We start from the raw sequence: 12,424 nt of genomic DNA, 5'->3' as shown, positions 1-12,424 counted from the left end.
GATTCGCTGTAGCGACCCCTGAAGGGAAAAGCCGAAAGGAGAAGAAGATTTTCTGTACACTGGGAGGAAAATGAGGAGGGTCTCCAATGGTAAATAATCATAAAGATTACCCTCCGAGCCACGAGTCATTAGAAAAGTCTTGGAGCATTTTGAAATCAAAATGAACTTACATTAGCATAAAACATTCCCATTTATCTATTTATTTATTTATTAAGCCACATGAAATCGAGAATTTCGAACGGAATCTGGATGTATCAGAGGTGACGGTGTGATGAAATGGGGCTCGGTAGTGCACTGGTTAAGAACTCGATGCTCACGACTTCTATGAAATGCTGGGTGAGATGTTTTCCTCCAGACCCCCTGCTGTTATTCTCTTAACTCACTCTCTCTCTCAATTCTCAGTCACAACGCGGCATATTAAAGTTTTAAAGCCAATATAAGCCATCCATCAGTGATTCCCTCCATCCGCCACCACTTGACTCCAACTCCGACCCCTCCACACACCCTCTGCGCTTTCTGCCTGTTTCTGCCTCCAGGGGTATGGATAGATATTCGGAGCGTAGGGAAGACTGAGGATGTAGCAAGTGAAGATGCAGCGCTGTGTGAAAACATCAGCAGGGCGGCTTCGTGCAGATGCAGAACCGGGCCACGTTTTAATTTAATTTCCCTTTTTTTCTTTTTCTTTATCTCAGCGCTTGATTTCTCTCAATTTGTTATTCTCAAATGCAATTGGCAGGAGCGGTGAGAACAACATATGTCTGGAATAAGTTATGAGGCCTCCCAGCTGTAAATAGAGCTTTCTGCTTCAAGAGTTTGGCCATCTTCTTTCCCCATTTGTCAAACCGATTCTCTTTTATACCACAAGGGCCTGATTCTTAAATCAGCTGCCATTGGTTGCTGGAAGCTCTGTACAGAGGAGCCAGATGATCACGGGTAACGTCCATGGCAATGATGAAGCTTTTTTTCTCAAAATACAGGATAAACTGTCAAAAACATCTTAGTTCTACTCAACAGAGTAAAATCACACCAATACCGCGAAGAATATTTTTTTTGTTTTGAACAGAAGGGCTTAACTTTGAAAAGTTGCAGATCTATCAGCAAAATAAATGTTAAATTCTTCTGTATTGCAATCACTAGTCATGATTTCATTATCTCTATCACTTGTCTTGCATCCTAGACGCTAATCTTAGCAGATATTTGTTTAGCGGCAGGGTATGCCCTTCCTTGGCATAAGACGACCCTCTTTATCATAAATCCTCATTGATAGGAACATGTGTTAATGTATCAAACAAATCAATATTAACTGTTGGACACACATGAGCATCTATGTGAAATGTAAAGAAAGCGTTATAACTTCTTAAGAAACATCATGAAAAAGACTTCATTGCCTTTAAACACATTACTCCCAAATTAATTTGAACAATAGCACATTCCTTATCAATACACTACGACCGTTTGACAGAGCCCGGGGGTGCGGGGAATAGTTGAGTCAATATTATCCGTCAGGCTTTCAGCAAGTTGTTCTACCGAATGGAGCGTCGGTAAGGAATATCAATATTAATGGCATAATAATAAGAGACCTCATTATGCTGAAGGTCATGATAGGGAATGGGTTCGGAGCTGGGGAAGACGAAGGAAACTCCTCAACATTTATGGCAGAGAAGACACATTAAGCTGGCTCTTTGGACACCCGAAGGCAAACTGTCATTCTCGCTAACGCTTTTCCTTTATGGTTTTAGGCCTGTTTTTTGATTTTTTTTTCTTTGTTTCTTACTGGAGAATGTGTGAAAAGTCATCCATCTGACTCCGTGTGAATGCGGGTGCGCACGCACACTGTGAACTCATTCATTGAAATGCAACTATTCTGTCGGCAGGTAATCATTTGTGGCACCAAAGAGAATTTGCAAAAAGCTGATACAGACTTGTATTCAAGCAGCTCCCGTGCCAAGTGGAAGACTACGTGCCTGCGTTTCTTTTCCTAGATACAATCCCTTCCCTCTGGTGGAATTCTGGTGTTGCGATGTGAAGATGTATGTTATGCCTTTGAACCCTGGAATCTCAGAAACCCTCACTCTTGCAGATGTGAATATTGCAGCAGTGATGGGTTACATAAGTTCATAAAAAGTAAAAAAATAGAAGCTTCTTCTGCTTTAGACTCGCATGTCAGCAGAGCGGGAACTGGAACTACAAGGCAGCGAGCGGGGCTGTGAATCGGCTGCCAAAGTCAAACTCGACGGCAAAAGTATTTGTAGGGCGGAAGGATCCGGGCTCATCGAGGATATGGGGAATACACCAAAAAATGACGCTGAGGATCTCCCTTTGGATGCACATTGCCTCTCATGAATACATACACACACACACTTGAATGCACATAAACATGTGATAACAAAGCAAGCAATTTCATGTCCTGGATTACATCCGGATAGCAATCCCCGGAGGACTTTGAGGATCAAATCGAAATCTGATACGAAAAACAAACATCGAGATGCAAACTGAGGATTGCCTCCTCATAATCATTATCAGGATAGCAACCAGGAGGCGGCGGGAGCAGTTAGTGGCTGAACATGGAGACATTTCGAGTGGACACACTTTTTCCTCTCCACATGGGGCCGGAGTTGGAGGTTAACCTGAGCACTCGGATCAAGACTGAGGTTGGGATGGAACCCCCAACTGGGAGGGCGCAGAGAGGCACCCCTGGCAGTGATGCAGGTTGAGCTGCATGGGCCTGCGGTGTTGGTGAGGGAGCTGAGCTAGTGAGCAATGCCCTCAATTTACCGCTCTGTTTACACTCCAACTTGCACCCATGGTCAGGAGCTGTGGGCCACGGCTGACAGGAGCAAAATCTCAATAGGAAGTGACTGCAATGAGTATCCTCCTTTGTGGCTGGGCTTGGTGTTAGCAGGCAATCGTCATTTAATCTTTTTTTTTTTTTTCTTAACTGTGTGTAGACAATTAGGTTTCTGTGTGACTTCCAACCAGCTACCCTCCTCTGTTCTAAAAAAACACACCAAACAAATCAGACTGAGGAGTCAGTGTGAAGTACATAAATGTGCTATAGAGGGATCTGCGAAGATAACATTCAGGAAGAAAACACACATGCACGCTTGCACACACACACACACACACACACCACAACCGGCTTACTGACGCAACCGGTGTGCTCCTGTGGTTTAGCTTGAAGCTCCATCGGTCCTCTGAATGATGCATCACGGCGAATTTGCATCAGGATCGGTCCCCCAAATTAACACATTTTTCCTCAATCTCTCTCACCAGTGTCAGCAGAGCCTCTGCAGGGATCATCATCTCCGCGGCGCGGCCGACGATGCTGGCTTACATTTTTCATCACAGCCGAATAATGATCATGGCTGCGGCCTCGGAGCAGGACACATTGCCGTGTCAACGCGGTCCGACCATCACTCCAATGATCCTCCATTGGGCTTGACAAAGGAATAACTAAAAACCCTCAGCTTTTCATTTACATGGTTATTATAGGGAATGACTTTACTCAAAAAATGCATCACTGAAAATATAAGTGGTTTGTTGGGATGCGGCATTGAATATTGGGAACCCAAAAATAAGGTAATGAACTATTTAAGAAAACACCGTAACATTCAGTATGTCCAAATGTCCCGAAACACTGTTTAAACCCTTTTCAGTGACATTTTTAAAGGGCAGGTGGAGGAGAAATTAAAATAAAATAAATACTTTCTCATATCTGCATATTGTCCATGGGGGAGAAGGGCAATGTGAGAACTACAGGGAGGTAAAGAAGATAATTCTTACCACCGTAGGGCGATCTTTATGGGTGTGGTGAGGCAGGAAGTGAAGAGGTCAGCCGGGAGGTCGGGGTTCATGGGCAGCAGTTCGCTGGCCTCGCAAGCGGCGAGCTGGATGCAGTTCTTCATGGAGGGGGGCAGCGGCATCTGGGCGAGCGGGTGGCTGGGATTGATGGCGGCCACCTGCAAGTACACAAGGGGAGAACGTGAACGTCACCGTCAGCAAAGCACACAACATACTTAAAAACCCGGCGGCGACATGTAAAATGTTGCAAGTATTTCTCAGAGTAATAGCTTGCGGGTATCAGGAGATAATATAAAAGCGCAAGAGCAAAGATATTTAGTTTGATATGCAGGTAAGTCATATTCAAAAAATGTATAGAAGAAACCGTTGACATTCATTTGAAGTTTCCATTAAAAAAGATTGGCACTGTCTCATCGTTTTCAGGATTTTAGCGACAGGGCAAACATTCAATAGATGTAAAACCCAACAATTCAAACTCTAAAAAAGGGTAAACTGCATAACTTAGAGCGGTCGTCCTTGGAACCGAACATTTTCAGTTCGATTCTTGGTTCCTCCTGGCCTGATGGTGAGATCTATGTATTACTGTATATTGCAATAAAGGCATATCTTCTTCTTAAATAAGGTCAAAATTCATTGTGAGGGTGTGCATGTGCACTAAAGTTGTTCGAAAAAAAATGAGCTCAACTTTATATTGTAACACATTGCTCAAGTTATACGTCTTAGAGATATATCTTTGAATTATTTAACAAAACAAAACTAGATATATAGAGGGAAAACTCAAGCGTGCCCTCGTAGTTATATTTAGTATTATAAAATGAGACACAGAGACAAGGAAAGTTCTGGAGAGAGAGAGAGAGAGGAGGTCACAAATGGAGTGCATGCAAAAGTGGGCCACATCCACAGCTCCGCCACAGATGGATAACAAAGGTGTAAAAAAAAACACGAGAGAACAAAAATGGCAAACCACTTGTTAGCTTGTCTAAAAGTACGTCAAAGGCAACAGGTGAAGGCTACGGCAGCCTCGCACATTTCGAGCGAGGGTCCATTTCTAATTGGTGTCACTGCTGTTGCAATCTTTCAGATTTGGATTTGTCTCTCATCTCCAGAGAAAGAAAGAAGACAAAAAAAAAACCTTGTCTGAGATAGAGCTGCTGCTCGCCTTCCTGTCAGTGAAAACGCCACTTCTTCTCCCAATTTACCCCACATCAATGACACATTTCGCAGTTGGAGTCTCAGTAAAACATACTATTGCCCTTCTACATCACAGATTGAATAAATACTGCTTCTACTACTACCAACAATAATTATAATATTTGCTCAGAAAATATCATCAGGATAAACCAAAGTAGTATGGAACACTATGAATGCTAAAAAGCGATGGCTAAAATTCATGAATACATTGTCCGTTTTGAGAAGTAGTGTGTTCTCCCCATAGTCTTATACAACACAATTTAAAATAGTGAGGGAAATTGAGGATTGCATAATAAATAGAAAATACAACTCTGATTATTATTGGAAGTGTCTGTATTTATGTGGCCGTTGTGCAGATATACCGCTGATTTGTTTCGCAGTGTGTCAGTGTCAGTGCAGTTTGTGTTGCTGAGTAGAATTTAATGAGCTGTGATTCTTAATGAAGGAAAGAATCCAATAATTATATTCATCATTGCTGACAACAGTGGGTTGTTTTTCATTTGCAGTGTATAAGAAAAAAAAAAAGGGGAGGGGAGATTATTATATTATATTTATTGTTTATTTCCCACTTACCAATTTTCACTTTCTGCAAATGTCTCTATTTCAAGCACCAAATCATGAGACCGTTTTTGTCACTTGAATGATGAACACCTAAATTACTACATAACATACGATAGTGGTAGCCAACTGGAGCCCCATGGGCCAAAGATGTTTGGACCAGCAGAGTATTTTGATAACTAAAGTTTGGAGAAAAAAAAGGTTTTTAACTGTGACTGCGCATAATTTTTTGAGGACGCCAAACAGTGCGACCTACAGCTACCTTTTTACGAAGAAAAAAAACATGCACAAATGAAAATTGGATTCAATCTTCTTGGCGGGGCTTCTAATCACTTTTATGAAAAGCTGCACAGTGACACATGACGTAAACTTAGTACCGCTGCTTACTTCCTGTTTGTATCCCTTGGCTACGTGAAAACCAATTAAATAATATCATAATTTGCGGAAACATCTGTCTTAAATCCTGTGTCCAGATAAAAGGGGAAACGATACCTATAGGTCATAATATTGCCTAAAATATTTTCACATAGCCATCACCATAAAACAGGTTTTAGTTTAGCTTAGTTTTGTTTTGTGCCAGAGAACTAGGATTAATTGCTTCCAAACAGATGAAACCTTCTTCTTCTTCTCCTTTCAGCTTTTCCCTTCAGGGGTCACTACAGCGAATCAACCTTCTCCATCTAACCCTATTCTCTGTATCCTCCTCTCTCACACCAACTACCTTCATATCCTCTCTCACAACGTCCATAAATCTTCTCTTTGGTCTTCCTCTAGACCTCCTGCCTGGCAGCTCCAATTCCAGCATCCGTCTACCAATATATTCACTATCCCTCCTCTGTACATGACCCAACCATCTCAGTCTGGCTTCTCTGACCTTCTCTCCAAAACATCTAACATGTGCTGTTCCTCTGATAGACTCATTCCTGATCCTATCCATCCTGGTCACTCCCAAAGGGAAACCTTAGCATCTCCCTCTCTGTGACCTCAGTTTTGCCTCCTGTATTCATCATTGTCACTGTTTCTAGGCCATGTAGCATGGCTGGTCTCACCACTGTCTTGTACACCTTTCCTTTCATTCTGGCTGATAATCTTCTATGGCACAGTACCCATGACACTTTTCTTCACCAAATCCAACCAGCTTGAACCTGTCTCTTCACCTCTTTTCCATACTCTCCATTGCTCTGGACTGTTGACCCCAGGTACCTGAAATCCTCCAACTTCTTGATCTTCACTCCCTGTCGCCTCACCTCATCTGTCAGCCTGTCCATCACCATTGCAAACAAGAAGGGGCTCAGAGCTGATCCCTGATGGAGTCCCACCTCCACCTTGAACTTCTCTGTTACCCCCATAGCACACCGCACCACTGCCTCACAGCTAGCATACATGTCCTGCACCAGTCTAACATACTTCTCTGCCACTCCGGAGTTCCTCACAATGACTCTTTCTTGGCACCCTGTCATATGCTTTTTCTAGGTCTCCAAACAGATGAAACCTTACGATAATAAATTATCACTTAAACTGAACTATAAGTTTGGAGAATAAAAGATTAACTTATGTTTCGAGATTTGTTGTACTTTATAATGGTCACAATTAAAATACTAAAAACCTCGAGGAGCTCAAAGAGACCCAGGGAACATTTCCAAAGCTGGGTGGACAAATACACACCAGCATGTTAAAATGTTATGAGCGATGGTTGTTAAGGCTGACATTGTCTATTTTGAAGATGTGATTGAAGGGAGCTTTTAAGGGTCCTGGAATCCAACACTGAGGGGTCTCTGCAGGGAGATAAGCTGGTTTCGGACAAAAAAGTTCGGAGCTCAAGGAGCTCAAGGAATTGGCCTTGCATTACCACAGGCAGTTCGTAACCCGCGTGATGCAAGCTTCAGCGATGTGAACAGATCACTGCGAAGATGAGGCAGACGATATGGACAGCAAGGAGAGCGAAGTTGCCAGCGTTTGTGTTCTGCATGGCAGGAATAATATCACTGCACTATCAAACAGGTTTTAAGTAATTATTTTCGACCTGCTCTGCTTCGACATGTGAAAACCCAGGCACGAGCTAACTCTGTACTTATTTTGGTGAAAATGAGTATTGTTCTTCTACAACCCCTCAAAATCGCTCTGTGGCGCAGCAGACCAGGCGAGAGTAAAGTGCTTCCTCAATCCAGTCTCCCTGGTTCTCTCAATTTCCGCAATTTGCAAGAAGACAACAGACCCCAATAGTTATTTTTAAATACAAGAAGTATCCAGTGATAGGCATGCTTCATGAGAACTACTAATCACCAAGCACCTGCGGCACAAGTTCAAATGGAACCATAAAACGCTGCCTCAGAATAGAAGCCAAAATGGTTAGGAACTAAGGATCAAGTTCCTAGCTCTCCAAATGTTCTCCAAAAGTTGTCCAAAGGCAGAAAAAAGACATAGTTCCAGAAAAGGTTCTAGGACCAGCAAAAGAGTCCTACAGAGCAAAAGGGGCTGATGCCACTTGGTGGGGACTGTGACGCTGAAAGACCACGTCGACAAAATTCCCAGCGTGTTGGAGGGGAAGCAAAGCAGAGCCTTGTTCAAGGTTAGCCCAGTAAGAAGATTTTGGAGGATATGTGAGAAATGCTTGGAAGCTAAACCTGAATCATCTGGGGTGAATGTGCGGTTGAGGACCAATAGCTGAGTTCCATTCAGAGCATTATTAGATATGCCAGTTAGGACTGCTGTTGTCGTCCCAGTGAGGAAGAGAAGGCATGGATGAGCTGTCTTGGTATTGTGAAAGGAATGGCCAAAGTCTAGAGAGCATTATGAGACAGTGTGATGGGCAAGCAAGCCTGTCTGCCTGGAAAGACAGGAAAAAAGTCCAGTATTATGCCCAGGGTGTAGGTGTCCAATAATCAGTGGCAATGGCGTAAGGAAGGAGGCTGGCACTTGCACCACCACTGTAAGACAAATCGTGTTATTCCTGTTGATCACATCAGCAGCCAGGGGATAGTCAGACAGTCACAAGTGTAGTTATTTACCCAGAGAGGCAGTGAGACAAAAGGCCACCCTTTCCAAGGGAGCAACACTGAGTCTGCACTACATCGGCAAACAATTTCCTGTCAAGCTGCACACTGCTGGGAACCGATGACGGTTGCAGCCCATTCCCAGGTGACAGCGGGGAGGGGGACAGAGGGAGGACACAGGTGGATGGGAAGTTCACTGGACCACACAGCCAGAACTGAGCTCTACTGAGGATGTAAAAAGGAGCACAGTGGACTGTGGAAATGTGTCAGCGCAGCCTGTCAGTTTCTGACAGTGGAGTTGGACTGAGTGTCTGAAACTATAGCAGTTGGCGATACGGTATAATTGAAGAAAATCATCTTTAGTGCATTATACAAAAGGGTTCAATAATAAATTGAAAGAAAACATTGGATTTAATTTTGAATGTTGAAAAATGGACTGCACGTTCACATCAGGTTCATAGACTAGATGTTTAAGCCACCTTTAAATGTGAATGGTTTTACCGTCAGATCCCATATATGCAGCTGGGTAATTACTGGAGTGTTGTAATTTTGCACCACTTCATTTCTAAGGGCAGTCAATAGACTCAAGATCCTATGTCAGCAAGAACCTTTGCTACCAGAAAAATAATTTGGGATGGACAATATTCCCAAAATAGACCCAAAAGCCGGCTCCTGGTGGTGCCATTAGAAGCCCGATTCATTCACATGTCTGATTGGCTGACACTGCCTCTTCTGAGACAAATAGAATCCGGGCCTCCAGGCTCCCCGAAACCTGTGAATCTGATGCAAGTTAGGGGTAAAGCAAGAGTACCTGGGGCAAGTGGCACGAGAACGAGCTTGTCAATCTGTGCCCAGCGGCTTAACTTGGATAATTAGATTTTGAGAAGACAAATCAAGCACCCCGCATGATCTGCGGATCGCTGAGGAGACCCGGGGCCACAGCAGGACTCCAAATTGGCAAAATGGGCATCCGGCAGAGGGCCTTCGATGTCTTCCCCCATTGGAAGCAATAAAAGAAGAGAATTAATCGACGAAATGACGAAAGCTGTTCCTGGGCCTCAGTAAATTTACATAACGCCTCTACGCAACTTATAACCCTGCCTGCTAGCAACATGGTATAATTAACTCTGGGATCATTCGAATGGTGAGGGAGAGGGAGCGACTAGGGCTGTGACATCCCACGGCAAGATATTATGTACAACATGTCTCTAAGGAAGCTACATGCACACTAATAAATCATGCAGCTAAAAATACAGAGGGGTAGCCTTAATGATAAGAAGTTATAACGTGTATAAGTGTGCATCTATTTACATGCACATTTCTCTAGGAGACAGTGCCTCCAACAGCGGTGCATCGATGACTGATCCGTGCCGATCTGTCTGGTAGCTTCAGTCATCCCTTCACTAATAGAGAAGAACAGCGCGCATTCCCAGTTGCCGCTGTCGCGCGGGAAACGAGAAGATGATTGCCCGGAAGAAATTTGAAGGAACTGCGGGACGCCTTACCGCACTAATCCTAATGGTAAACACGGAAACATCAGCAGTGGAAGCTGATTAATGCCATGCATCCACTGTAATTATCACATTAGCATACTGTAATCTCACATATTACCAGAAAAATCACGATGACAGTTTTCTTTTCTCTCTTCTCCGCCAGGGATATCGGGGCACAATATAATTGCTCGGAATCCCTTTTTTTTTTTCTTTTAAGTGACACTAATTTATGATCCTAATCCAACAGAGAGAGGAGGCGGGCTAGGATGAAATATAACAACACACGTGCTTTGCTGCAGGAGAGCACAGTCATGCACGTGCACATACATGCATGGCTACTGAAATGGCAGCAATAATCAAGCGGTATATTTTTTAACTAATTGATCTTTATAATGATCGAGGACTTAATATGCGCATCCAGGAAATGTTGGAAATGCAAAACTAAAGAAAAACACAACGAAAAGATTTCAAAGCACAATGTTTTCCAAGGAGTGAGTACAGGAGGGATTCTCTCTCCCTCTCCCCCTACCTCTGTGGCAAACACACAAACGCACACACACACACACATTCACAACTATGCACACACTTCTTCATGCCGGACAGCAAATGCTGAAATGCAGGGAGAATGCTTTCTGAGTGCAAGTATTAAGTAATCTGATATTTTAAAGGAAGTGGGATGCTTCATAATAGAGCACTCTCTCTCTCTCTCACTCTCTAACACACACACGCGCGCACACAGACACACACACACACACACACACACACACACACACACACACACACACACACACACATACACACACATCAGACAGAGATTGCAGAGGGGTGATAAACCACTTCCTCCTCCCTCAAACCTCCAGTCCTCTTCTTCATGCTCTTGTCCTCATTTGCATCACACTGAGCTCAGACCTGGGGATATTTGCATCTGTAACGGTGGAACACATCGTTGCAGAGGGTTGCCGGAAATGTGTGTGTGGGCAAGGTAGGGGTTAGAGAGGGCACCTCCACCCCCCCCTTGGATCATTGCTTAAATGATTAAAAAGTCTTTTCAAGATTTCACTTAACCCTCCAGGACTCTGCGTGTCTAAACACTTACTGTGTAGGCGGGCAGTACAGCAGGTATTACTGCGAGTGGAAGTGCAAATGCCTTTGAGTATGGGTGAGGTGCGGGAATAAAAGTTCCCGGATGGCACACGAAGTACCACAACATGAAAAAATGATGAAGCTTCTCTGCAGCGTGTCACCTCTTCCTGGGTGGCTGGCGGATCCAAATCCTGCAACCAACCAACCTGCTTCTAGGTCTGGAGATAATTCAAGGCATATCTCCCTAAATCAGACGTAAAGGACATCTATCCTTCAAACTTGCCCTGCCATTGACACACTCCCACTCACACTCACACTCACACACACACACACACACACACACACACACACACACACACACACACACACACACACACACACAAACACACACACATATATTGAAATACTTACATAATGAAAGTCTTCTGTCCTATTTTTCAAACTGTTGCTACTAGTTGCCAAATATGATGAAACCTTTACACCTGAAGCTCTAACTTTTGGATCAATAACTTCACGTCACAATGAAGGGTAATATCCTTGAAGTACACACCATGCCATAAAAAATAAAACGCATCTACCTTCGCCCCTGAATCATAACTGTTCACCCCTCATGCTCCCGGGCATCTTTTGGCTACAATGACCAGTTCTAGTTGTTTCCAGGCTTCAAGGCTGAGGCAAGACTAGAACATACACTCACTCAACACATTTGATACAACAAGAGCCAAAACTTTCATTTTGAGAACCTCAAGTGGCAGTGTAAATGACCCAAGGAAATCTGAACGGAGTAAACACGCAGTCAGCACGGGGCCGTTATGTCACGTGACTGACGGACCGGAAGTGTTACTTGGCGGAACTTGGTTTCTGAGGCTTCTCATCCCAGACGAGGGATTTCTCTTGAAAGAGTTTCCTTGTCGGTTGCGGAGAAGGAAAAACACTGACTCCTCGATCGTGGTTGCACTGTGAGGGAACTCGATAGAGAGAACTAGACACGATGATCAGAAACGTGGAAAAGGCAAAAAAAAAAAAAAAAAAAATTAAATGCAGGCACTTGTCTCATTCCCACTGCTGCTGCCAGATTTGCAGCCTTAACAAATCACTTGGGAGGATCAGCTTGTGGCCGTTTTTGAGTAAGTGTGCTGCTGTTACATTTGTGGAAGAGAGCGAGAATTCAATTCACTTTCAACGGTTAGCGCTCTCGCCTTGCCCCAGGTAGAAGCTCCATTTGTAACATTGTCGCACTGGTACAATGTCATTTTATTTCGAATGATGTCCAAATGACAGGGGGCCCAGGCATATTAATCATTG

The 12,424-nt window shown here is 43.7% G+C and overlaps 1 protein-coding gene across 3 annotated transcripts in view; it reads right to left on the bottom strand.

Annotated features, from left to right (window-relative positions):
- rptor (regulatory associated protein of MTOR, complex 1) overlaps positions 1-12,424 on the bottom strand; it is a 168,690-nt gene that overhangs the window by 87,507 nt on the left and 68,759 nt on the right. For all 3 annotated transcript variants that reach the window (XM_086142949.1, XM_086142950.1, XM_086142951.1), the window contains exon 7: positions 3,784-3,959. In XM_086142949.1, coding sequence (XP_085999075.1) covers positions 3,784-3,959 — 176 coding nt within the window. The remainder of the gene's footprint in view (positions 1-3,783; positions 3,960-12,424) is intronic.

This window comes from Fistularia commersonii, chromosome 35 (assembly GCF_037954325.1).
Source record: "Fistularia commersonii isolate RoL2024-O1a breed Wild chromosome 35, RoL_Fcom_v1.0, whole genome shotgun sequence".
Classification (NCBI taxonomy): Eukaryota; Metazoa; Chordata; class Actinopteri; order Syngnathiformes; family Fistulariidae; genus Fistularia; species Fistularia commersonii.
This window is presented reverse-complemented; position numbering and strand designations above follow the sequence as displayed.